This window comes from Juglans microcarpa x Juglans regia, chromosome 2D (assembly GCF_004785595.1).
Source record: "Juglans microcarpa x Juglans regia isolate MS1-56 chromosome 2D, Jm3101_v1.0, whole genome shotgun sequence".
Taxonomy (NCBI): domain Eukaryota; kingdom Viridiplantae; phylum Streptophyta; class Magnoliopsida; order Fagales; family Juglandaceae; genus Juglans; species Juglans microcarpa x Juglans regia.
This window is the reverse complement of record NC_054596.1, coordinates 11,244,724-11,272,609: the sequence shown is the minus strand read 5'-3', so window position 1 is coordinate 11,272,609 and position 27,886 is coordinate 11,244,724. Positions and strand designations below refer to the sequence as shown.

The 27,886-nt window shown below is 37.9% G+C and overlaps 2 protein-coding genes across 2 annotated transcripts; both read left to right on the top strand.

Annotated features, from left to right (window-relative positions):
- The first annotated feature begins 1,792 nt into the window (after positions 1-1,792).
- On the top strand, positions 1,793-22,995 carry LOC121250225 (tRNA uridine 5-carboxymethylaminomethyl modification enzyme MnmG). Its single transcript, XM_041149256.1, has 13 exons — positions 1,793-2,132; positions 2,762-2,913; positions 3,503-3,594; positions 10,325-10,438; positions 12,472-12,802; positions 13,843-14,022; positions 15,529-15,609; positions 17,072-17,290; positions 17,470-17,612; positions 18,365-18,531; positions 19,759-19,976; positions 21,807-21,899; positions 22,401-22,995. Exons 1-13 carry the CDS (start codon positions 1,943-1,945, stop codon positions 22,596-22,598), a joined length of 2,178 nt encoding a protein of 725 aa, XP_041005190.1. The 5' UTR covers positions 1,793-1,942; the 3' UTR covers positions 22,599-22,995.
- Positions 22,996-23,862: 867 nt separating this feature from the next.
- On the top strand, positions 23,863-24,509 carry LOC121249254. Its single transcript, XM_041147967.1, has 2 exons — positions 23,863-23,905; positions 24,013-24,509. The coding sequence occupies exons 1-2, from the start codon at positions 23,863-23,865 to the stop codon at positions 24,507-24,509; spliced, it is 540 nt and encodes a 179-aa protein (XP_041003901.1).
- Positions 24,510-27,886: the final 3,377 nt, after the last annotated feature.

The window sequence follows — 27,886 nt, the reverse complement described above, 5'->3', positions numbered from 1 at the left end:
AATTGATATAGTTTAATCTGATCTGGTAGATTTATTTTACGATAAAAATAATTTTATAATCTGACAAACCACATCTACGTCAATTTATATTATTGTTTTTGTATAATCTTATTGTAATTAGAGTATTTTCTTTAATAAATCTCAGGCCAGGCTCTTCTATTAGATAAATTATTAGCCCCCAGTAAAGAAGGCTCCCAACAAATCCTATTATATAAAATTGATTTACTGAATGAAAAAAAATGATAAAAAAAATGATAATAAATCAAATAGATGTTATGTAATTCGTCGATTTATCCTATTTCTTTCTTCTTCTTAAAACTCAAATTTTATTGATATTTTTTGTTTGTTTGAAATCTTTTAGCTCCCGATCCGGTCTTTATTTTCATATTTAAATCTAGTTCGGAGAATAAGATGAAATGAAAAATTTATAAATATTAGTGAAATAGTTTGAGTTCATGTACTTATTGAGTTTTGAGAAAGATGAATTAAAAAGTTGAATAAAAATATTATAAAGTTAAAATATTTTATAATATAATTTTGTAATATTATATTTGTTTTATAATTTGAAAAAATTGAATTATATTTTGTATTTTGTTTGAAAGTTATAGTGATTATGTAACTATTAGATAAAAAAAGTTATAGATTTGAAATTGAAAAATGTTTGTGTTCGAGTGATGTTTTGGAATTAAATTATTAAAAATTTTGAGATAAAATGAGATGAGATGGTTTGTATTTTCAAACGAGACCTAAATCATGAATTTATAAAAATGTTAGTAATGTTTCTTAATTTCCAAAAACATACTCATTATCATGAGCTTTTTTTTTTTTTTTTTTTGGGGGCTTGAATATAATTTATAATTCTATTATGTCTGAGTTCACCTGATGATGACAAAATCTTTTCCCTTGTCCATCTCATTTTCATTTGTAGTATTGGTATTGTCTATTGATCCAAATTCTCATCCTTTCTCCACATAATGATTATTTCACATACTCTCAGTTAAAAGGGACACTTGCTTCTTGTCACTATCAGTTTAATATATAGTATACAAAATACAAATTGCACAATCTACTACTTTTTATACAAATAGCAATAATGAATAACACACGGTACCTTTGTTAATGGGACGCGTGATTTCATAGTTTAATTAAAAAAAAAATACACACTTAAATACTGAAAATTCATATGTATATAAAAAAATCTTATTTATCATTTTTTTCCCTATCATCCTATCAATATTTTTTTATGTGATATTAAATATTTGACTCACAAATAAAATATAATAAATAATCTTTAATAATTCAATACCACATTATAGAATGATGATAAAATAATAGTAAAATAAATGATAAATAACATTAACCTATGCGTGCGTCTCTCTCTCTCTCTCTCTCTCTCTCTCTCTCTCTATATATATATATATCCAAAACAAGCATAAAAAATCAGATAAAGTTGACCAACGAAGATATTCGTCACGAGTTTTATCAATCTAAACATCAAATGGAAGGGACTTATGATCCGCACGACAGGATAAATTAAACTCATGTCCAAACAGAGTTGGTAGCCGATGTTTGAATGCTAAATAAACCTATGGAAAGAAAAATAAAAAACATTTTTATCTTCTAAGTTACCCAATTGTTCAACAATATGATGGTTTATTAAACTATTTAGGTTATATTTATTTGCACTCAATTAAAATCAAATTACATTAATGTATTAACATTTGAAGATGGGCGAATCGGTCCAATAAATAAATAATAATAATAACAAAAGAGTGAAAATTTGTAATGTGACACCATCCAACGGGGCATAGTATATGCTTGTGTTGTGTATGTGCTTCAGCGGCTCAGCCTTCAGCGAAGCCCATCCTCTCCTGCGACTTGGCCAATCCATCCATGACCTTCGCAACTGAGGGAGTAACACCATATTGACCTCTTTCCCACAATGGCAGCAACACTCACACTTCATCTCTCCCGCCTTGCCCGTCACTTCCCTCTCTCTTGTCCAATTCTGAACCTTCCAAAGTCTCACGTCCTCACCTTCCGCCGGAGGCCTAGCCAACGTCCCCTCTTCTTCAGCTGCCACTTCTCCCGCCGGCTTTCCGTCTCCGCTGTTTCGGGCTCTCGTGGTACAGGTACGTTCGTATTAGCTTCGTCATACTCTTTGATGAGTTTAATCAAACATGTCTGTGGTTGTGGGTTGTGGGGAGGGCCGAGGGGTGGGTAATTACATATGTTTTGTTCGGTTGCTGAGAAAAGTAGGGAGGAGGAAGGAAATAAATAGCATGACTTTTGGGTTTTGTGCTGCTTGGTGGTTTGGGTGCCTCACAATTGGAAAACTGTGATCAGCTAAGGCAATGAGGATGGTAGGAGTTATAGAAACTTCATTTTATTTTAACGTTGTATGTACTGGGAAACAAAGCGAATGGTTTGGAGGACTCAGAGAATAAATTGCAGTTGTTGATATTAACGCGTAGTGACAAGTTAAAAGTATTTATGCACCTAAATATATTGTTTGAACTCCGAGCTTTTTCTGATGCACCATGCATACCTTTCTGTAAACTCTTGTGAAAAAATCATTTTATGGAACGAATATTGTACATCATCTTTATCCGCACATAGAAATCTATTCTGCATCATTTTGTTAATTTTAAATATATACCTTGCCATTCTCATATTAAATCGACTTCTCTGTTATTTTCTTTTCGTTGATGAATATCCAAATCCCTGCAAAGGCATAAACTCCATTTTCGACATTTTTCAGACTGGAAGGATAATGTTGGAGCAGTAGATGAAAGATTTGATGTCATTGTTGTTGGAGGAGGACATGCAGGCTGTGAGGCTGCACTTGCCTCTGCTCGATTAGGGGCAAAAACTCTTCTTCTCACACTAAATATTGATCGAATTGCTTGGCAGGTAACTATTTGAGCTCCTTATAGAGGCAATTTAGTCTAACTGTGTCTATTGTATCTTTCTTCTGACCAAAATTTCAAATATAATCTTACATTCATCCTATTGTTTCATAAACTGCTCTTTTCTGTTTAAACGTTTTTGTTAAGTAGCTAGTGAGTGCCATTGACAATGTTGCTCATATTTTTGTTGCCCTAAATTTTATTTTGATTGGCTGTAAGGCTTAATAGTGTATTGTTACGAAGTTCGAGACTATTTACATTGGATAGAATATCTAAAAACAAACAGTTGTGCACATCAAACTCTGGATGGGGGGTTGATTATGTGGGCTCAAACTCACTGTGAATGTGTGTAACTTGGCAATAAAAGAAAATTATGTACATAAACCATCATTCTGCAAACCAACTCTCTGACTTTGAAACTCAGGGCTTGCGAGGTTCTCTCTCTCTCTCTCTCTCACACACACACACACACACACACACACACACACACACACACGCACGCACGCACAAGATTCACGATAAACAGCTTTTTAATTGTCAGATTCATATTTCAAAGTTATAGAAAGAGATTCTTACTAGGAAGTTCATTCCAGCCTTGCAATCCAGCAGTAGGTGGACCTGCAAAATCACAACTAGTACATGAAGTGGATGCACTCGGTGGTGAAATTGGGAAGGTTGCTGATAGGTAATGTTTAGTTGCTATGCTTTCTTGAATCTACTTTGGCCACTGACTTATGGTCAAGTGCAGTTGTTGAAATCTTTTTTTTGATAAGTAATAATCTTTATTGATGTGAATGAAATTAGGCGAAGCCCAAGTACACAGGAAATATACTAAGTGAGGCACCTAATTACATTCTAGTAGACTAGAAAGAAGATAAAAACTCATGAACATTCCCTCCCTTCAATACAATAGCAGAAAACCACTAGAAAATAGAGAATACAAAAAGGTTCCAGATTTTCCCCATTGCACGCTCCTTGTTATTAAAGCACCTGTCATTCCTTTCCAACCATAAACACCACATTAAGCACAAAGGAATCATCTGCCACACGGCTGCTAGTTGGACACTACTATGAGGTCTGTTCTAGCATGCTATTAAATCCACCACACTCTTGGGCATAGCCCAACTTAGCCCAGCTCTACTAAGAATACCAGCCCAAAGCTCCCCAGCCACCTCACAATGTAAGAGCAAGTGATCTACCGATTCCCCACTCTTTTTACACATGTAGCACCACTCCGTGATCATCATACTTTGTTTTCTTAAATTGTCAACCGTCAAGATCTTCCCAAGAGCAGCTGTCCAAGTAAAGAAAGCAACTTTAGAAGGCACTAATACCTTCCATATACTCTTCCAAGGAAAGAAAGTGGGCTGTAGGGCTGTCAAAACCTTGTAGAAAGATTTAACAGTAAACTTTTCTTTCCTCGTGTGAGTCCACAACATACGGTCTCCCCCATTGGCCCTAGCTTTGCTGAATACAAGTAACTGTAAAAATCTGCCAGCTCTTCTAGTTCCCAGTCCTGAACATTTCTTGTAAAATTGACATTCCAAGTGACCATCCCATTGGCACGACATAGAACTTCTGAAACTGGGGCTTGCTGATTTCCAGCCAAATTAAAAACAACTGGGAAAGCCAAACAAAGAGGGCTCTCCCCACTCCATACATCGAACCAAAAGCGGATACGTGTTCCATCACCCACCTCAAACTTAAGATGTTTTTCAAAGGTATTCCACCTCTTCCTTATGAATTTCCACAAGCTTACTCCGTAAGACCCCCTACCCTCCTTAGAGCACCATCCCCCCCACACACAACTATACTTATGATCAATAACCTCTCTCCACAGCGAATTTCCTTCCATATGATACCTCCACAACCACTTCCCTAAGAGTGCCTTGTTGAAAACACACAAATTTCGCACCCCTAACCCCCCATTCGCCAATGGACAGCTCACCCTTTGCCAACTCACAAGGTGAAGTTTGGATTCCTCCCCAAATCCACCCCACAAAAAAGCTCTAAACAACTTTTCTAACCGGTTTGCCACACTCACCGGTAATGGAAATAGAGAAAGATAGTAAGTGGGAAGGTTGGAAAGAGTACTTTTGATAAGGGTTAATCTCCCCCCTTTCGATAGATATAGCCGCTTCCATCCTGAAAGTCGTTGCTCAACCTTCTCTACCACACCATCCCAAATGCTCCTTGCTTTGAAAGACGCCCCCAAGGGGAGACCAAAATATTTCATAGGGAGAGAGGCAATTTTGCAACCTAGTAACTCCGCTAAAGAGGCTATATTGTTCACCTCCCCCACCGGAACCAACTCCGACTTCTCCAAGTTCACCTTGAGTCCCGAAACAGCTTCAAAACACAACAAAACTGCACTTAAAGCTTGAATCTGGCCACTAACAGCATCACAAAAAATGAGCGTATCATCTGCAAAAAGTAAATGAGAAATGGGGCTGGTATTACTATTGCTTCCCACTGAAAAACCAGCAAGAAATCCCCCCTTACAGCTGCCTCCACCATACGACTCAATGCCTCCAGTACAATAACAAAAAGGAATGGGATAGCGGATCCCCTTGTCTCAAACCCCTGGAAGAATGAAAAAAACCAAAAGGACTTCCATTGACTAGTACCGAGAACCGAGCAGTTGAGACGCAATGTTTAATCCATTCACACCATCTATCCCGAAACCACATCGTCTAAGCATATAAAAGAGAAAATCCCAACACACATGGTCATAAGCTTTCTCCATGTCAAGCTTGCAAAGGACCCCCGGGATGCCCTCTCTCAACCGACTGTCCAAGCACTCATTTGCTATCAAAATTGAATCCAGAATTTGCCGACCCCTTACAAATGTATTTTGAGGTTTGGAAATGAGTTTGTCCATGAGCAAACTCATACGATTAGCTAACACCTTTGATATGATTTTATATATCTCACCTACCAAACTAATAGGCCGGAAATCTTTCAATTCACATGCACCGACTATTTTCGGAATAAGAGCAATGAAAGTGGCGTTTAGTGACTTCTCAAACTTTTGACTAGTATGGAAAGCATGAAAAATCTGCATCACTTCCTCCTTCACTATGTCCCAACTCTCTTGAAAGAAAGCCATAGAGAAGCCATCCGGACCCGGTGCTTTGTCTTTGCACATACTTTTCACCACGAGATGCACCTCCTCTTCATCAAACGGCCTCTCCAACCAACCTGCTACATCCAAATCCAGCTGAGCAAAGGGTAAACCATCTACTTTGGGACGCCATTCTTCTTTTTCAGCAAGGAGATCCTCATAATACTGCACTATGTGGTCTTGGATTTCTTCGGAAGAATGTAACACATTTGAACCAAAATGGAGTACTTCAATAACATTGTTGCGCCTATGTGAGTTAGCCACCTTGTGAAAAAACTTAGTACGTTTATACCCCTCCTTCAACCAAATTTCCCTTGATTTTTGCCTCCAAGATATTTCTTTCAACAACAAAACTTTCTCAATTTCGGTCACCACTACTTTCTTCCGTAATAAAGAATCCGCATTAACTACCCTTTCCTCCAAAGCCTGCAACTCATCCCAAAGGATATTTTTCTGCACTTCCGTATGTCTAAATTCTTTTTCCTTCCACTTCTTCAAGTCATACTTGAGGGCTTTAAGTTTACCTGCCACTATGAAACTAGGGGTACCCTCAAAAGAATAATTGTCCCACCAAGCCCTTACCTTGTCCGCAAATCCTTCAACTTCCAACCACATATTCTCAAATTTGAAGGAATGTCTACCCCCACGAATTCCACCACAATCAAGCAAAATTGGGAAATGATCGGAGCAAACACGTGGCAGCCTTTTCTGACATAGATCCGGAAAGTGCGTCTCCCAAGAAGAGGAGACTAGAAATCTGTCCAGCCGGGACCCCCCTCGGCTATTGGACCAAGTGTAGGCCCCCCCAACCAGCGGAAGATCCACAAGATTCAGATCAAAGATCAACTCTAAGAAGGCTTCCATTGCCCCTGACGACGTAGAGGCCCTTGCCCTCTCACTAGGGAACCGAACAATATTAAAATCTCCGCAAAAAATCCAGGGTAAATCCCATAAGGATTGAAGACCTGCCAATTCCTCCCACAAAAAGCTTCTATCTCTATCTATATTGGGCCCATACACACCCGCTAATGCCCACCTCCACCCATCCGCAATGTTCCTAAAAGATACAGCCATTGTGAATGCCCCCATGCAATCCTCTACCATCTCCACCACTCGCTTATCCCACATTACCAACACACCTCCCGAAGCCCCCGATGAAGCTAAAAAACACCACCCCACAAAGGAACTGCCCCACAAGCTACGAATTATGTATTTATCAACACCACACAACTTAGTCTCTTGAAGACATACAATGCAACCTTCCAACTACCAATGAGGGATCTAATACGGAGACGTTTATTCACGTCATTGATCCCCCTTACATTCCAAGAAAGAATTTTAGGCTTCATTAAATAACGAAGTCCCCTTACCCTTCAACCTCTCCCTCCCCACACTTCCCTCCTTGTTATCGTAATTAATAGAGCATTTGAGACGTTTCAACTCCCGGTCCCGTTTCACTGCTGATTTCAGAGCTGTAGGTCTCCCTGCCTCCATCACAATCAAAAGGGCCTTAAACTGATCTTCATACCCAGCAAATGAGATTCCCACACACTCTTGAACTTCCTCTACTTTTTTTAACAGCCAATCTTCTGTTATATTGTACACTGGCTTTGGAGAAATAATGCGTAACGGGATAGGACTTTCCAACTCATCCTTATCACCCTCAATGCCGCTGCCCATAAGCTGATCCACAGGTTGAACCATAGAGTCAGCCTCCTTCAACACCACTGAAGATGACCTAGTACCCCCATCAATCCCCCCTTCCATATCCACTAACCACAACTCCCGAGTGTTATACCCCTCATCCACCTCCCCATCCTCCAAAATTTTCTCAAAAAGCCAAACTTTTTCGACCTCCATAGCCTCCAGAGCCCCCTCAGCCACTTCCGCCGCCATGGGCATTGCCTGAACTGCACTTGAACATTCGCCGGTGGTCGGCGGCGTGTTCTGTGCATTCCCCGACGCCGCAGGGGCATCGGCGACCTCCGTCGCACCCAAATGTGCAGGTCCCGAGACTGGATCTGCGTCCATCTCCCCTGAAGCGTCACTCCCCAGTGGACTAAACTGCTGCAATGATGTCAGAGAGACATCGGAGACCTCCGTCGCGCCTGTCTGTGCAAGTCCCGATGATTGGACACCTCGGCAACCTCCGTCGACCTCCATCGCACCTTTCTCCTCTGTTTCTCGAAGTGCTGCCAAAGATTCCGGCACCCCAGATGTCAATGGAATGCCTTCCCCCTCTGACGGCAACCCCTGGTCCATTGTCGGCGGTGGGTGTTGAGACCCACCCGACGACGATGAAGTTTCGGCTCTTGGAGACCGACGTCTCCAAGCTATCCCCGCGGCCTGCCGCTTGACAGGCTGGGCCTGTTGAGCCACGCAAGAGGCCTTATGGGCCTGCTGGACATTCACTGGCCCATAGGCAGAGATCCCTTTCCCTTTAGAACTAGGCCTTTCTGCCTGACCCAAGCCCAACTCCCTCCACCCCCCTCCTCAACGCTGCGTTTCACTAACTTCATGTTCCTCTGCAGAATACAAATTTGAGTCTGCATTTCTGACAAGAGACGAACCATGCTTTCCTTGTCAAGTCCGTCACGTCCCCTGCCATCCTCCCCACTCCTCTGCACCCCAACCAAACCACCATCCCTCCCACGCATGTCAGAGCTAGAGCCCAGTCTAACAGTACCTCAAGCAATGTCCAGGTAGCTTGGTTTCTGTAAAGCTACCATGCTGCCGCTGGAGTGATGAGGCAGCACTACCGTCGACGCTGGAAGGACCTCCCTCAAGACCTCCATCAACCTCCTCCATCCCGCTCCCTCACGGTCCTCAGGAATAAAAATACAGTTCTGACGACCCCCCTGTTTATATTCCACCAATGCCATGAATGCTCCTTGAGGGTTGGAACATCGTTGAGCTATAAAGCCCCTATCTCCTTCTCGATGAGCTGTGTAGAACTCTCTTTTCCTTACCTTCAAGCAGTCATCCAGTGCCTTAATAAACCAACTTGTTGTAGTTGATCCCAAGTGTAGTTTTTTTACAAACTTCCAACCACGTTCAGTGATGATCACCCTAGAACCATCTCTCACGACCACAAAAGACTTAAGTTCAATGTTAACAACATTCGAATCTATCATCTTCCTATCCATGTAACATTATTTCTTCCTCTCAATTTCACTGTTGAAATCTTAAAAAAGGGTCTTGCTCAATTGTTGCTTGCTATTGATTTTTTAAATGGAGTTTCCTTTAACCCATAATTACTGGTTTTCTTTTTTAATGTGAACACTTGGACTTTAAGAAAATCATCATGAAGTTAATTAGATAAAAATATGATTAGAAAGTCACTTTACTAGCTTTGGGATTTTAAGGGTGGCATGTGCTGATATATGGGTTCAAGTGCAGGTTTGAATGACACTGGGTATTGTATAAATAAAATTAGAGGAACTTTTCAGAAATTGTATTTTGCATCAGATGCTACGTATGCATATGTTAAGGAGGATGGTGGAAAGTATGATCAAAGGCGGAAGAGAAAAACTTGGCTTATATAGTGGTGTTATTGCAAGCATCGGTTGATCCTAGTTGTGAAGACAAATCTGATACTAGGATGGGTTAATGATCAAAGGCTGCCAAGTTTAGGGAGGCCTTGCAGTGGATGAGCAATGTAAAAGATTGCTAGAGATGAGTTTTAAAGAAATGTTTTTTTCTTGGCTGTATTTTCTGTGAAAGATCAAATTCTATATGCATAAAGGTGGATGGTGGATAGAATGGATGAGTGAGAAAGGAAAGAGGAGTAGGTTTTGATAACTATGTCAATGTAAGTAAATGTATAATTCGAGCCATTGAATAGAGTGACAATGACCAAGCAGTAAGGTTTCTGTTCAGTTAAAATATGCCAAGGCGAAGTTCAACAATGTGTTTTCTTTGCTTTGTACCCTTTTGGATGGGGAGTGATCTGCCTTTGGGGGAAGCACCTGTGTGAGCAGTGGTGTAAAATCCCATGAAACCATTTCATAGAAGCTCATTGATGCTTACTGATACTTTCCCCTTCTTCATTAACTTATTATAAGAAAAAACTTCTCCATTCTTATTTTCGTTGGTGAATTTTTCTTCTCACATTTTATGGTATTATCTGATTTTCTTTTTGTAGTTTTAATCCCTTATACCTCATACAAGTTTGTGCAATTATGTGTACTGTGGGAATTACATTTTGTTTAGGATGTGGTTTTAGTCTCCAAGATTTATGTTCCTGCTTCATATTATTTGCAACTAATCTTCACTTTTATTTTATCCTCAGGTGCTATTTACAAAAGCGTGTTCTCAATGTCTCTAGAGGTCCTGCAGTTCGAGCGTTGCGTGCACAAACTGATAAACGGGAATATGCTATGCAAATGAGAACTATAGTGGAAAGGCATGTGTGTGTGCGTGTGTTTAATCTCCGTGCAGTATTCTTTCTAGTGTCTGTTTTTTTGGCTAAGGTGGTTCTTACACATACTGTTCTAAATTAGTGTTTGGCAAGAGGAATTCTCATTGTACCATATATGACTGATTTGGTGGCCCATCTTGCCATTTAGTTGGCCATACAAGAGCGCCACACATTTGTGTGATCTAGAGCCATAAAGTTTTTTTTTTTTTTGATAAGTAATATGAAATTTTATTGATATAAAGAAAGGCATAAGCCAGGTACACTGGAAGTATACATGGAAAACACCGCTTTAAGAACTAGAACTATTACAAGGAAATCATGGAAGTTGAGACCATTAAAGTCTAAAGCAATGGCCCACATAAATAAAGTCTTCCATAAAAAACTCCTAAACTCATCAACAGAGCATTCGTGGTCCTCAAAAAGTCTATCATTTCTTTCACTCCAGATACACCAAAGAATACAAATGGGAGCCATCTTCCACATAGTTGCGATCTGTGCTATCCCTGAGATCCCTCTCCAACTTGCAAGTAATTCAACAACCCTTCCCGGCATTGTCCATGCTAGACCCATCCTGCTAAAAAAATGATTCCATGTATGCCAGACAAACTCACAATGTAGAAGTAAATGGTCCCCTATTTCCCCACTGTTTTTGCACATACAGCACCAATCCATAATTACAAGACCACGCCTTCTTAAGTTATCAATGGTTAGAAGCTTCCCATGGGCTGCTGTCCAAACAAAGAACACAACCTTGGGAGGTGCTTTACTCTTCCATATGCTCTTCTACGGAAAGTTGGGCATAGGTTGGACTGTAAGTATCTTATAAAAAGAATCTACCGAGAATTTCCCTTTCTTAGAAGGTCTCCAAACCAACTTATCTTCAGCTGCAGCAGGAGGAATATTATGGAGCAGATTAAAAAATTCCACCAGCACACTCACCTCCCAGTCATGGGCCTCCCTAGTGAAATTGATGTTCCACTCTTGATGTGTAGATCCCCTCAAGTCAGCCACCATCACTTCTTTCTCCCGTGCAATTCTGAAAATGGTGGGGTAAGTAATTTTAAGAGCCATGTCTCCCACCCAAACATCATGCCAAAAGCTTATCCTCTGGCCATTCCCCATTCACAGCCCGGTATTGCTAGAAAGAACCCCCCATCCTTTCCTTATATGCTTCCATAACCCCACACCATATGCCCCTCTCCCTTCATTAGAGCACCAACCCCCCCTGCACACCCATACTTCCCATCAATCACCCCTTTCCATAAGGCTTCCCTTTCAAAGTTATAGCACCACAACTAGAGCCATAAAGTTCAGATTGTGGAAATATGTACTCTCATGCTGTGCTTTAAGATGTAATGTTCCACCAGGAATCTATTACCGACAGTCATTCATTTTGTCTTCTTTTTGCTGAACTTGCATAACTACCTATATTATTTTATCCTGCATCAGAGAGACGTGTGAGATGATCCTGGTGGTGCAAAATTCTGTTCTGTCTTCTTCAAAGTTTCTTCTTTAGAACCCTAAACTTCATTTGATACAAATAAGTGAAGATTTGCATTGTATTCAACTTGTCATGAAATGTGGAATATATCATGAAATTAAATCTTCCACTTTTCCACTTTGGGGTAATATGCATTAAAATGCTCAATCTCTATTTAGGTTTTTAGTGTTTGTTTTTCCCCTCGTTGAAATTTGTAGCAGCTTTTGAGGTCATCTTGATGGAAATCAAAATACTTGTAAGCATGATAAACCAAAATGTCATCTATTTGACAAGAGGCCTCTAATATTGTGAGTTCCTTATCCCAAAACAAGCCAATGGAACTAAATGGTGTCTCATTCTTACCATAAGTAAGGATTATAAAAAAAAAAAAGAAGATAAATGCATGAAACAGACCATCATGTTTATCTGCTTGCTATAAACTGCCCTTTTATTAGCATTGTCCTGAACTTGCTTTCATATATATGTGGGATTTTGTTCCCTTCCTTTTGGTAACTTTGTGATCTAATTCTTGTTTCAGCACTCCAAACCTTTCTATCAGAGAGGCAATGGTGACAGATATCCTAATAGGAAATAATGACAATGTGGAAGGTGTCTGCACATTTTTTGGGATGAACTTCTATGCTCCTTCTGTTATATTGACTACGGGCACATTTATGAGTGGCAAAATTTGGGTTGGTAGAACTTCCATGCCTGCAGGAAGAGCTGGTGAGTCGGCATCACATGGACTTACTGAGAACTTGCAGCGCCTTGGTTTTGAAACTGACCGTCTAAAGACTGGAACCCCAGCACGTGTGGATTGTCGTTCGGTAGACTTTTCTGGATTGGAACCACAGCATGGAGATGAAGAGGTCCTTCCATTAACACTCATATGTAGGTTCTGTTAAAGTATCCAATCCAAATGTTTAAACTAGTTGGTAGGGAGACCCAATAACTATATCCACCTGCATAACCAAGCACACATCAACCAATGTGAATTTCTTAACACACTCTGCATACACACCCAACATCAAAACCGAGGCAAACAGTCCAAATTACCTAACAAACAGTGGCCTAGCACATGGAGTCCATGGACAAACACACTGGATTCTAGTACCATGTTTGAGCATCCAACAAAAATTTTTAAACTAGTAGGTGGAGAGGCTCTATGAGTGCATATGCCCATAAGTCCATAACCAAACAGCAACCACACACCTAATCGATATGAGAACCTTTAACAGCCCTCTGACATCCAGTCTAATTGAAACAGAAATTGAGGCAAGCAGGTCAAGTGACCCAGCCTACACTGATATACAGAGCAATGTGGACTCACATATCGAGTATGAGAACATCTATGCCATACTTTGATACCATGTTAGAGCATTCAACCCTAAAAGTTTAGCTAGTAGTTTGAGAGACCCGGCAAGTATGTCTCATGACCAAGCACACACGTAGATGATGGGGGATTTCTTAACAGATTCAGTGGATTAATCATACTTTGTGCAAGTTTTCAGATCATTCTTCACAAGGTGCTTTGTGAAAACACATTATTAGTGCATAGTTGACATATCGTTAGATTACATGTCCAAACTATTTATCAGTACGCTCACCATGTTAGTGTGTTTAAGGGTACTAGTCACTTGGCAAGATTGATAAGTTTTTTCACGGTCATTGGTGGGTAAGATCCAAGATGATTCTTAGGTTCTTTTTCTGCCTGACTAGGCAAACCTCTTACTGAGCTTAAAGTCGTGATGCAGTGTTCTGCATATTATAGCTCCAAGGAGTTTATGCTTCTCATATTGGAGGGCAAGTAAACTTTTTTTTTCCCTGTTCTTTTAAGCAGTAAATGAATGATGATGGCTGATAAGTCTGCTTGATTTCCATGTCTTTAATGTGGGTTAATAATTATCAGGTCGGCTGGTTTAGCTTTGATCCTGATTTTCATATTGAAAGGGAGCAAATGTGCTGCTATCTGACACGTACCACAAAGAGCACTCACCAGCTAATTAAAGAAAACTTGCATGAAACTCCCACTTACGGAGGATGGGTCGAAGCTAAGGGACCCAGATACTGCCCTTCAATTGAAGATAAGGTAAACTTGATAGTTTATGTAATGCCTCAATATCTTGTGAAATTCATTTTGCCTTTCACCAAATGGACTAATTGGCATCTCCAAATGCTATGGAATAGACGCAAAATTTGTGTATTTCCTTCAAAGTATCAACTAATAACATCTACCTTTTCAAATATTACTGATACCGAGTATTGCTTCACCATTTCGTATGATACTTTGTTCTTTATTAAAGTTAATCTTTTTCAGTTCCATATCCATCTATATGAGGTTATGAAATGTGATTTCCCTACTATATGAGATTTATACTTTCATCTTCGATATATTTAGCTGCACCGAGTGACAAGAATTATTAAGATATACATGTATTACTTATTGAACTAGGTACTGATACAATGTTTACATTTACATCTTACTTTCTGTATAGTTTTTGGTTGTTCTGCAAATGATTAACAAAGGAATTAAATAAGGAAATCTCATTCTTCTTAGGTTTTCATTCTCCAACTGATACCTATGTGAAAGCATGTAGTTGGCCATTCGTATCCTAGTATTTATGTTATTTTGCAAATACAAAGGATCATTATTGTTGTCCAAGCCATAAACAACTATATCACTGCAGGTTCCACTGTACATTTTTTTCTCTCACCGCATTATCTTTTTTTTTATATTTGTAGAGCTCAAATATCTCTGTTGCTATATTGATAAATCTTCTCACCTTATCACTATACATTTTTTGTTCTCTCATCCAATTCATTATTTTTCCCTACGGAATGTCTGCTGTTCTCCATTCATGTATCCATGGATCTCCCTGTTTCATGTAAAATACAGAAAAGATATTATACTTCAGTCATCACTTGCCATTTCTGTCATGATAACCCCTGAAAATTAAAATCTTTCTTTCTTTTTCTCATTTGTGATGATATCCTGAGTATAGTTTCAAAATAAGAGTTGTTCATCTGAAAATATCTCTGTTGAATTCTGCATCATCAAGAATAATAGTTTATTATAAATACTGGTGAAGAAGATCACCTTCTCCTTACTATGTTGGCACTGTCCAGAGCAGGGTGAGGAAACGGTGGCTTATCTTGATCTTCTAAACTTTTGTTTTAAGGGGGAAGCAAAGTAAAAACTTCTTTCGGGTGATTAATACTGAAAACCTGCATTGGTCTCTATGGTCTAGGGTTCAAACCGCCATAAAGCCCTTTCTTTGTTGTTTTGGTTTTCTGCTTTAGTGATTAAAGGAGCTCCTGTTCATGATTTTCTGGTGTCACTTTCTGTTTCCTAGAATTTATTTAGGTTTTTTCTTTTGTATACTTACTGTGTACATGGGCTTTGCCTATACATTTGTTTCTAATAAAATTACTTCTTATTTAAAACAAAAATACTGAAAACCTGCAAGCCTGAGGTTATTCTTATCCTGCTCCTGTATTATGCTTTAATTTTTATTTTTTAAAAGTATGAGTAATTTACTGATTATATTTACTCTGGTATTTTCTTCTTCTCTCTCTAACATATATATATTATTAGATTGTGAGGTTTCAAGATAAGGAGTCTCATCAAATATTTCTTGAACCAGAGGGTCGAAGCGTACCAGAGCTTTATGTCCAGGTGAGCCTGCAAACCAGACCTTTTTTTGTTTGCTACTGTTTGAATGGAAAACCATATATATATATATATAAATGTATTTATATGTTATTTTGATTCATAAGTCTCAAATGGCTCAAAGTTTTTGCATGTGTTTTCTTTTTGATAACCCCTAAAAAGTGTACCGAGGCACGAGGTTAGTTGCTGGCAATAAGCCTTGTCATCTTTTGTTAATTGAATTCGCTCCTTAGTCTAATGTGATACGGCTTGGAATAAATGGAAAGAAAGCCTTCATGCTTTGTCCATCTTGTGCTGATAGAAACATCAACAGGGCGTTCATTTCAAGGCCCCAATAGATTTCCCTTTGCCTGTTTTCCTTTTGGCTTTTGTGAAAGATATGTACACCACCATCATAATTGAATGCCTAAAATATCAGGATCACTGTTGCCATTTCAAATGAGGGCCTTGCTTCCACCTGTTGTGATTAGATATCTCACCACTATCATGGTTGCAATTTGAAATAAGTCCCATTCTTCCACCTGTTGATTAGTTCTCTCAACTTTATCAGTCTGTTCCTGCTTTACCTGATGGAGTCAGTTTATCCAAGAATTAGAGTTGGCTATCAGAAGACTTGCACAGGATAAAGATGCAACAGTGTCAGAATATATGGACTGATCTAATGACAATTTTCAATGGAACACCATATTCTATAAGCCGTACAAAGATTTGGACTTAGGATCCTTGGTTTCATGTCTTGAAAGACTTGCTAATTTTCTCAGGAACTTGAGGATATAATGATTTTGGGCTAAGGAGATGCACACTCCTGTGCTTCACTTGTTTGGGGTTAACTGGGTCTTGTCAAAAGTGTCAGTTGAATTATTGCATCGATGGAACGGATACTTCGGTGGACATTGTAGTGGTGAAATTTGGAAGTTGATTCCATATTGTTAAATGTGATGTCATTGTTGAGAAAGAAATGCACACTTTTTAGGAATGTCAATCATTGACAATGGGGTTGAAGCTTTTGTGCTCAAGATTTTCTATATAATTGGATGGAAGCTACAACATTTTATTTTAATTTTTCGAATTTATTGGAGTTCTTTGACCTTCTGGGTGTTTTTCTTGTTTGCATCCCATGTCCCAGGGCTGCCCCTTATTGTGCTTTTTTAATTAGACTTGTTACATGTAAAAAATAAATAAAAAATAAAAAACATGCAAGGAGGTACTCTTATCCTCTATTCTGGTAGCCGTGCTTTTTATCTATGGGATTTGATTATCAACATGGTTTCTGCTGGCATTGACCAAATTCATCTAGTTGCATTAGCTTCCATTTGACAGTTGAACTCAACTATTTCTAATGTAGTCAAATTATTTTGTGGCATGAGTCTTGAGCAGATTACTCTTAGAACTCTGTATCATATTTGTTCTAATATAGAAGCATATATTCAACAGTTTTCCTGTAACTGGTTTTTTTCTTCCTTTACAGGGTTTCTCAACTGGTTTACCGGAGAGACTACAGTTACCACTCTTAAGAACTTTGCCCGGACTTGAAAATTGTTCAATGCTGAGGCCTGCTTACGCCGTAGAATATGATTTTTTGCCTGCTCATCAATGCTCTAGGTCACTTATGACGAAGAAAATTAGTGGACTTTTCTTCTCCGGTCAGATAAATGGAACCACAGGCTATGAAGAGGCTGCAGCGCAGGTAAATTATCTTTGTAACATTTTTTGTCCTGGACTATTATGGAAAACATTACTGGTGGAGTTATTGGTTTATCTTTGTACTCTTGCCTTGGTAGAGAAAGAATTCTATGCTTCTTGGCAGTATGGTATTTTCTGTATGTAACAAACCTTCTTTCGAATTATTTACTCCTTTCTCCTTAGGGCATCATTTCTGGTATCAATGCTGCCAGACATGCAGATGGTAAGCCTCTTATTGTTCTTGAGAGGGAGAGCAGTTATATAGGGACACTGATTGATGATCTGGTCACTAAGGATCTTCGAGAGCCTTACCGAATGTTGACAAGGTAATGACCTCAAAATATTGTTACAATAATTTTCTATGGTTATTTATTTATTTATTGCCCTTGGCAACTATTTTTATGGTGATAATTGCTAATATTTGAGTAGAATACTTGATTTTAATAAAAATAAATAAATCATTTATGTTAGGCACTACACTTCGGTGTCTTATATGCACTACATTTCCAACATCTTGAGTCAAATAATTGGTGTCTTTTTATGCTTTTAAAATGACAATTCCATCAAGTCTCAGGCCAATATTTTCAGACCACGTGATGTCTCCTCCCCCTTGTAAGGCATGGAGGGTTAGGTCGTAGGTTATTCCATGTGTGGTATATTTATCCATATCGCACTACCATGTAAATGCAAGTCCTTGCATGTCCAGGAAAGTGACATTTATTTATTTATTTTGATTGGTAAACGAAAGTGAGATTTAGTATCCTAACTAATGTTCCATATTTGACATTTTGTGTTATGCACCAGTCATGTCATGTGCCATTTTATGAAATTTGCGCAAAAGATTGTATGGAGGCCAGAAATTGCCTAAGCTAGAATGTCTGAATGCGAGGGTTCAGAAGTAAGATGCTAGAATGTCACTTGACAGAAACATAAGTAGAATGCTTTCTCAGAGCATGCTGACCTTGCGTGTGCATGACAAATTACTTAATTTGAGGGTGGCAAACTAGTACACAAACTGTTCCTATCTTTTGTTCACGAAAATTTTATTATTCAAGTGTTTTTTCTTTGTTTCTCTTAGCCGCTCAGAACACCGATTGCTACTCCGATCTGATAACGCTGATAGCCGTCTCACACCTTTGGGCCGTGAAATTGGGTTGATAGATGATAGACGCTGGAAACTATACCAGAATAAGCAAGCTCACATTTCAGAGGAAAAGAAACGGTTGAAAACTGTTAGGATTTCAGGTTTGTACCTTTATTCTTTTTCTTTCTTCATCTTCCACTATGTTTGGTTTGTCGTTAAAAGAAGAGAAGAAAGGAAAATGGCTCCTCTTTTATATACCTTTGTTTGTAACAATGAAGATAAAAGGAAAGAAAGATGGATAACTTAACTTATGTTCCCTTTGGTCTCACCAAGATGTTATATCCAAAATGGTGAGAAATGGATGGAGAATTGGGTAATATGATTGAAAAAACCACCAAAATTCACTTTCTTCATTACATTTTTCTTTTCCATATTCTCTTCATGTAATGATCCAAGAGAAGCTTAAGTTATATTTGAGCTTATACTCCAAACGACTAGTCAGTGTGGGATCCCATTTACCACATTCATATGCTCAATTTGGGGTGTTACTATACTCCTTTAAACTCCTGATATCCTTGTTGTCATTCCATCATAGGTGGCACAGCTCAAGTCTCACCCTTTAATGAATCCTTTGGTTACAAAACTAAGAAAAACATGACTTGAGAAATCAAAAAGATGTGTTAAGAAAATTAAAAGATTAGCCTTAAATGAAAATAACTAACTTAATACGATATTATAATTTTCATTTAATAACTTTTAACTTTATTACATATACTATCAATTTTCATGTAATATATCGGGGAGTAAATGATGTGGCTGAAAAAAAAATGCAGTTCCATCCTTCCAAATTATATGTTATAATAATGATATGTATTCAGAAAATGGAATTGTTTGTTATGACATTTTTATGCTTATTCAAAAGCTCCTCTTATTGGTTCCAATAAAATGTTAATAGAGAATCGTCTTCGCATTCTTTCTCTGCTCTCAAGACTTTCTCAAAACAAATGACCAACACAGCAGGGGGAGCAGACTTCAAGCTTTCATTTGTTCCTTAACTGCTCGGGTGTTCCAGGGTATTGAACTATTGATCCAAGAATATCTTAAATGGGAATACCAAACATTTGGCTACTCATTGTACTTGCAGTTAGCATAATACCAAACATTTGGCTACTCGTTGTACTTGCAGTTAGCATAATACCAAACATTTGAACACGACTCATATATTAAACTATATATATATATATATATATATATTGCATTAAATTTGAGCCTTTGAGCTTGACCCGTAATGAACATTATATTGACTAACTTGTTTAGTTGGCCTGTTGACTGTAGGGATTTAATATGTGAACTGAACTTGGTTTTGTTGTTCTCTATTTTAACCTCAGGAGGAGATCTGGCTGCTGATGTTACTAGCCTGTCTGGCCAGCCTGTAAAGGACTCTTCAACGCTTGAGAGTCTTCTCAAGAAACCACACATACTTTATAAAGTTCTTGATAAGCATGGTTTTGGGAATGAAGTCTTATCTAGAGTGGAGAAAGAATGTGTTGAAATCGATATCAAGTATGAAGGCTTCATTGCACGCCAGCGAAACCAACTTCAACAGGTGAGTAATGAATCTTTGGGTTTGGTTTTCGTAAAAAATCCAGATCCAACTCACCTCATTTTATTCCCCATCTGGAATAACTTTTTCATCTTCATTTTTCTGGGCATTGAATTAGTGGAACAAAAAAATAAAATAAAATCGAAGAGGGGCCAAGTTTATTTAAATATTGAGTTTGACTTGCTTCCTGTGGTGACAAGTCACAATACGGTGGTAACACATCTTATACAGGACTGACCTTGTGCGCATGTTACAAGGAACATGAAAGAATGAAACCAGTAAATACAATTTCAGATTACTTTTTGTGTTATGCACATTTATCAATGTGATGCTAATATCAATAGTCTGTCCGAATAACTAATTATTGGTTGTTAAGACAATATGTTACAAACTAATTGATCATATCTTGTACTCGACAAGGATGAATATGCGGCGTATTGATTAGTATCTATAGTTTATAAGTTGTGAATGATAATAGTGCATTTAATTGCAAATAGCATATTTTACTGATTTTTAAAGAGTTTGAGGAGGAAGAATATAAAATAGTATAAATACTATAATTGCAAATAGCATATTTTCCCAATGACTTTCATGCTGTTTTTCAGCTTTAGTTTGTAATTAGGCATTTTCTCTTATATACTTCCTATGTACTTGGACTATGCCTATTTACGTGGTTTCAATAAATTCTTACTTATAAAAAAAGTATAAATAAAAATATATTAATATCAATAGACGTAACCAAGTACATTGGGTGTATACAAGAGAGAACACCTAGCCCATAATAGATAGCCCCTAATGAACTTCGTCCAAGAGGGAGAAATTTTAAACCTATCCAATATACACCAAGCCCTATAGGAACAAAATGCGCCTCCCCAAAGCAAAGCAAGTCACTGTAACTACCCCAACCCCTTGTTTCGCACACAATTAATACTTCACCTGAATGATCCTATGAGGACAAAGGAAGGCTTTATGCCCTCCCTCAACTTGTACTATCTCCCTTTGCATCGTAGTTGATTGCCCAAGTAAGATGCTTTAACTCCTTGCTCTTCTTAAATCTGGATTTTGTTTCAAGCGAGTGACCCGCCTCAATTACAATGAGAAGTGTTGTGAATTGGTCGTCAAATCCTCTACATGTAATCCCCACACACTGATGTATCTCATTAACTTTTTGCAAAACCTAATCCGATGATGATCTAGCTATATTGTTTAATAGAGGAAGAGATAACAAGGGGACAACATCTTCCCCAGACACAGCTCCCAACTGTACACCAGGACCTAAACATTCATCCTCGCAAGCTACCAACTACAAACACCCCCCCCCCCCCCCCCCCCCCCATCTCCTACATTCAAATCCCATACCTCCTTAACAACTTCATTGGTTCTCTCCAATGGAGGTCATGGTCACCATTGGAGGGAGGTTCTGGGTTGGCAGCAAGTCTCGACAGTACATCAAGTTCCTTCACCTCCGGCGACCCTTATATGCAACTTCGACGGACCCTACATCTCCTTCAGACCTCGGCGTTACACTATTTTCCTTCAACTCTGATGAGGGAGCCATAGATTCTTCGGGGAGAACACTGACCAAGGGTGTAACACTGACTATCGGTCTTTCCTATATCGCCTGTGCCGAAGGGCATTCCATTGCGGATGTCTCTACGCTGCAAAAAAAAAAAAAAAAAAAACTATAAATATGATATAATAAAGTAAAGAGATATTGGAGCTTCATTATAAGGGATTTGAGATCTCATCTGTCCCTTCATCATTGCATTGAATGATGGGAATTTTACTGGTGTGCTAATTCATTATGCCATATTTTCCTTTTTCATTTTGTAGATGGTCCATCAACAACATAGACAACTTCCAGAGGACTTGGATTATTATGCTATGACAACTTTGTCTATTGAAGCACGTGAGAAACTCTCCAAGGTGTGTGGTTATTTGTTTTAGAAAAACAATTGTGAGCATAAGTGATCTTTGCATAATTTGTATACTCCTAATTGAATCTGTAGTGGTTCTGCCCCCCCTCCCGAGCCTCCAAAAATAATCCCTGGCAAAAAAACAAGAATTGTCTTTGGACACAAAATTTTGGAACTATTGAGGGTACATTGGTGTTTTTGGGAAAAACGAATTTTCAGAGTAGGGAGACTGTTGAAGATGCACATGCATGAGAGTTCAGGTGCATGAACATATCCATTTAATAAAGACCTGCCGAAGATTTTTTTTGAGAGGGAGAGAGGAAAAAAATTGTTCGGAAGTGTTCTTATTGGGAGTACTCTGATACCGAGGAAGTATTCGATTGTTAACGTGCTAGTTACTAGAAGATGCATGTGTTTGAACTAGTGAGCCACAATATCAGTCCACATAATTTTAAAGGATTCTGTTAGAATATATTTCTGTTTTATTTTCATTGGTTTTTCCTGCTTTCAGGTCAGGCCACAAACCGTTGGTCAAGCAAGCAGAGTTGGTGGGGTGAGCCCTGCTGACATTACTGCTCTCCTCATTATTCTCGAGGCCAATCGAAGGAAAGTTCACGAACAACAGAGACAACGGATATTGACTTCTGTCCGCATAGACACAGATCGACATTTGCCTGAAGTTCCTTTGACCGAGACGATCATCTCTTGAGATATCCCTACTTGCTACTAACGGTATCTGCACATCAGATTCCAAATTGAGTTGAAACCATAAGGGCAATTTCCTAAAGACGGCCGTGCAGCAGTAAGATAGTATGAAATTCATCTAATGTGCTTCAGCCGTCCACACTTGAGGAATTTTATTCATCTTTGACACAAATTTTGCAGCAACAAAACTGAAGGGTAGTTCAAAGTCACTTTTGAAAGTCGAGTGCATTACTCCAAACTTTTGCTTTCATATCAGCAAATAGATCTTGTATGCTTAGTAATTAGTACAAAGAACGCTTTGTAATTAGTATATGAACTATATATACATGCTTAAAGTCGGCAGGTGATTGTACCAGAATATTGCGATCACTCCTTTGTTAAAATAGTTGTTTTATCATTTATGTATGGGCTGGCTTCCCAATGTTTTTTTTTTTTTTTTTTTTTTTTTTTTTTTTTTTTTTTTCATTTCAGATTTATAAAGCATTAAATCTTGCACCATAACTCGTTTTTTATGGTGGATTTTATTTTATTTTTCTGAAATGTTTGCATAAGACTTGCACATCCTAAACTTGTGTCTAGCATTACTCATAATTATTAAAACTACAACATTGTACTTCAAACTATAAAACTGCTAGTAACACTCGTCTAATTCTTACATCTCATAGATGAATGATATGGATGAAATGGCAATTGGGTGGTTGGATCTTAATGGAAGGAAGGCGTAGATTGTAACTTTTTGGTAATTTGAGTAAATAATGTATCAATTTTCGATAGTTTGTAGGGCAAAACATATATAGCACACATCAAAGTCATGTGAGATGTATATTTCATTCCCATGCATTGCAAAAGATTCACATGGTTAGGTTTTAAGAATGTGACCTCCCCATATATATATATATATATATAGTCCGCAGATGTCTAGATCAACTCATGTACGTGATGTGCGATGCTGATCTGCGTATTGCAAGAATTTACAAGATAATTAATTTTAAGGATACGCTGATCCATGTCATGTAATGCTTTTGCACTTGCAGCACAACAATTTAGACATCAACCACCAATCTGAATTAAATTTCTCTCTCTGATCTCTCACCATTCTGTGCATAGGTTTGTTTCGTACCAAAGCCATATATAGTTTACGTGAACAAACTTTTGAATACGTCCACCATCTGAAAATCTCTTAACATACCTCGATTCTCAAAGACCCTTCTGATCTAACCTTGAACCAATCTTCTTCTCGTACAAACGATTAATCCAAGCGAAACGAAATGGATGATGAAAAAGAGGAATTTGATCTTATAAATATTCCAGGTAGTTAAAGCCTTCTATATATCTCAGTGTGACACTGCCTGAACCCGATCCAAGGGCCGGAAGCACGTTCATATGGCTAATCACTTGCGTTTTATTTATCTCTATAGCTGCTGGAGGCGTTTGCCTTGCATTATATGTAATGCAACCTCATTCACCTTACGCTTCCTGGCTTCCCTTTGCTGGGGTGGCATTCGTTTGCCTTCCTTGGTTGTTCTGGATGCTCACATGCTTTTATCGAGTCGTCTCTCGGTCCTGTGGATTTAGAGACGTTGGCATTGATCGCAATGGAAGAGGAGGAAGAGGAGCAGGAGGAGGAGGTGGTGCTGGTGCTGGTGGTCCCATTGTTGCAAATGCAGCAGATAATAATATGGCCATAGAGGCTAGAGCTGAAGAGCGGCCACCGGTGAGGTCTCCAGAAAGTGATGCAAGAAGGCGGGCACAATTCGAAGCAATCCTAGGATTGGAGGAGCAAGATGATCATGGCAGCTCACAAGGGAAGAAGAAGCAGAAGAAAAGTAACTCCTCTTCAAGCCATTCTAGCAACGATTCGTCCACGGATTCACATGAGAGCGAAATGGCATTAACCTCATCAATGACATCTTGATCGATCGCATATATATATATATATATATATATATATATATATAGGTAAGCAATATGCCGGTTTACCTTCATGCAAGCACGCACGGTTGCCTCGGATCATGTGGTTATGATCTGAAAGACGAAGTTCCCTCATGAACAGTCAACATGAAGTTTTCACCTTCGAAGCCAATATTCCGCTTCTTGATACAATATAAGTTCGAGTGTACCTACACCTACACATACGGTCTTCATGGTCACACAGATTACAGACAGATACTGCAGCTTTTGTGACCCCGTGCATGGGTCCTGCAGCATCGATCTTGATACTACAAGCAAATACGTACCAAATCCACATTGTCATGGTAATGGTAAAAGTGGACGGCAAATTTAAGCCCTGACTCATCAATACTCATGACCAATCTTTCTTATATACTCATGGCCGGGAAATTGGGTTCTCTTGTGATTGGAGAAAGAAGAATTCCTAAGTACATTTTCACGGGTATGCATGTTCGTCAAAGAGGATCGAATTGGATCACGTACAAGTGTTTAATTCTTCTAGGCAAACTGAAATATCTGATCAGGGTGTTTCTTTGTCACCCAAGATTATGGCTAAAAAGAGAGTTGTCCTGATTAATTACAACTGTGCTTGTGCGTGCTATCAGATCATGTTCAATCCATACAACCACATAGACATACAGAGTCATGTGCCAGTTCATGATTTTCAACATCAGTTACTAAATAATTGTTGTTGCCTCCATTGATACAAGAATAGATGCAAAATGTCAAGGCCGTCACGATCAATATTATATTGTACAGTACTTTAAAGAATCCTTCTACATTGACTCAAAGAGCCGGACGTGCAACCCACTCCCCACAACTACAGAGACATCAGGAGACAAACACACTCACCTCAATCCAAGCTTTCACGAAGTTTTAATCTTTTATCTCAGCCAGATCTGCATCCAGATGTCTGCAACCGATTCAGGTACCAGAAGTGCATTCATATGGCTCGTCTGTTCAGCTTTATTCATCTCTATAGTCGCCAGAGGTGGCTGCCTTATTGTGTACATGGTCCTGCCCAAATGCAATCCACCTCTTGGCTTCCAATTGCTGGGGTAACACTGGTTTGCCTTCCTTGGTTGTTTTGGTTCCTCAACTTCTTATATCGAGCCATTTCCTGCTCATGTGGATTTAAGGTTAGCTCCCACTTTGGCGCAGAAACTGGAGGGGGAGGCCGTAATATATCTGATGGAGGTCAAAAAATTGTGGCTGCTCAAGCTTCCTGTACTGGGAAGGTTGGGAAGCAAATTAGTAATTCATCATCAAGCTGCTTTCCAAGCAACAATTTGCATGAGAGTGAGATCAGGGCACCATTGGCCTTATCATTGGTATCTTAGTTGAAGTCATCGGTGGATATATCCATTTGGTGTGAGTGTATATACTGTATGACTGATCATAGCAAGAAAATATAGATCAATTACAACAATATCATTTTGTTATGTATGATTTCTTTTGCTCTCTATCCTCTCCACACTCTTGAAAACCTAAGCCATTTTTTTTCTTTTCTTTTATTTATCTTGATCTCATTCTGATCTCCACTGTTTTTCTTAAAACTCCCTCCCACTTTTTGGGTTCATCTCCTTTTTCCTCTTTTGAGGCTGATCTATGATCTACATGTGCCCTACCAAACACTAATAACTATGAAAATATTAAAAAAAAAAAAGTGTTATAGTTATAAAGATATCTCATAAAAATAAATTTACAAATGACTTCATATCATATATTAAATTTACTTTATAATAAAAATAACTTTACAATCTAATGTAATATTTCAAACCAGACAATTTATAAATTTGCTTTCATAGAATCTCTTTGTGGCTAAGCTATTTCTATTTAAAAAATCATTTTATGTCGAAAAATACTTTGTACTAAGCTTAAAGCAAGAAATGGAAGGAAAAATAAAAAGAAAAAAAATGACAACATTCTAAAAATAAAAAGGAAAAAAAAAGAGAACATTCTTACAAAATAGTTTCACAAACCTCTCATGTTCAGTGCCAACTTTTACTTCACATGTACACCTCGTATTTGATTATCGAAATCAAATGCTGAAGATGATATTTTTACCAAATATTTGTAAAATAACTTAGGAGGGGATAGAACTTTTTTATTGTCTCATTCTTGTATTTCTAAATCAATAATTCTAGGCTAGGTTTGGATACACAAATCTCCTTATCTCATCTCATATTATCACATCATTACAATTTTTTCAAATTTACATATAAAAATATAATAAACAATTCAACTTTTTCAAATCTTAAAATAAAAATAATACTAAAAAATTATATCTAACAATATTTTATTCAACTACTATTCAAAACATTTCATCTCATCTCATATGAACTGTCTATCCAAACCTAACCTTAAGTATAAGCCTCACATCTTACACACCACTTAAAACACAGGTGATTTTCTTTTTTACTGAATTGTATATTTAAACACACATATCTCATTCTCTCCCCCTTTCCCACGTCCCTTTCTCCTTCTCCCTCTTTCTTTATACCTTCTCGATTCTCCCTTCTCATTTCTTCAGCAATAGGTTTCTAACAAGCCAATGATTTTATGAAGATGGTTTTAAATTTGGAACATGGTTTTTACTTTTTGTCGGAATTTTGCTTTAGACGATTTCCACAATTTCTATTTTTTCTTTCCACATCAGGTGTGTGGGGATGTGTTAAATTTGAGACTATCGTGTAGTATGACTCTTTCTACATATGAAAAAGAAAATGCTAAATATATATTTTTTTAAAAACTATTATCCGAACCGCCTTTACAGCCCTACTCACTTTGTGTACAGCATTAAGAATACTCTCAATAGATCTTTTATAATATATTTTTTTTTCAAAATATAAAGAAATGTTCTCAAAAGTGCCCTCCATTGAATCTTCTATTTTAAAAGTATTTTTACATTCTGCTACAAGAAATCTCTAGATGTAGAGGACATTGTTTATCATTGTAAACATTTTTAATTAATTTTTCTTCCTTGCATGTTGAGTTTTCCATTTCTTAACTCTCTTTATTCACATTCAACCCTTGCGCACAAGAGATGCTTGTTAAGATGTCGGAGTGACCAACAGACCAAGCATACAATGATTTTGGTCGTTGATGGCTTTGAGTTTTTTGATACTATCTATTTCATTTTGTAAAAGCGATAATACTAAATTATATCTTGGTTTAGTTTATAAATTTAGATTAATTTAAAATAGAACATAATTATATGATATTGTATATGGAGAGATATTACACATATTAAAATATATAAAAATATTATTGATAGTTAAAGAAAATATTTGAAATGAATAAAAAAATAAAATATTTAAATAATATGAAGAAAATAAATAA

Coding starts and splice junctions, on each gene's coding strand:
- LOC121249254 (XM_041147967.1), top strand. CDS start 23,863: ATGGATGATGAAAAAGAGGAATTTGATCTTATAAATATTCCAG. Junction 23,906..24,012: donor TGATCTTATAAATATTCCAG/GTAGTTAAAGCC, acceptor TTATCTCTATAG/CTGCTGGAGGCGTTTGCCTT.
- LOC121250225 (XM_041149256.1), top strand. CDS start 1,943: ATGGCAGCAACACTCACACTTCATCTCTCCCGCCTTGCCCGTCACTTC. Junction 2,914..3,502: donor TTGATCGAATTGCTTGGCAG/GTAACTATTTGA, acceptor AGTTCATTCCAG/CCTTGCAATCCAGCAGTAGG. Junction 17,291..17,469: donor ATGAAGAGGCTGCAGCGCAG/GTAAATTATCTT, acceptor CTTTCTCCTTAG/GGCATCATTTCTGGTATCAA.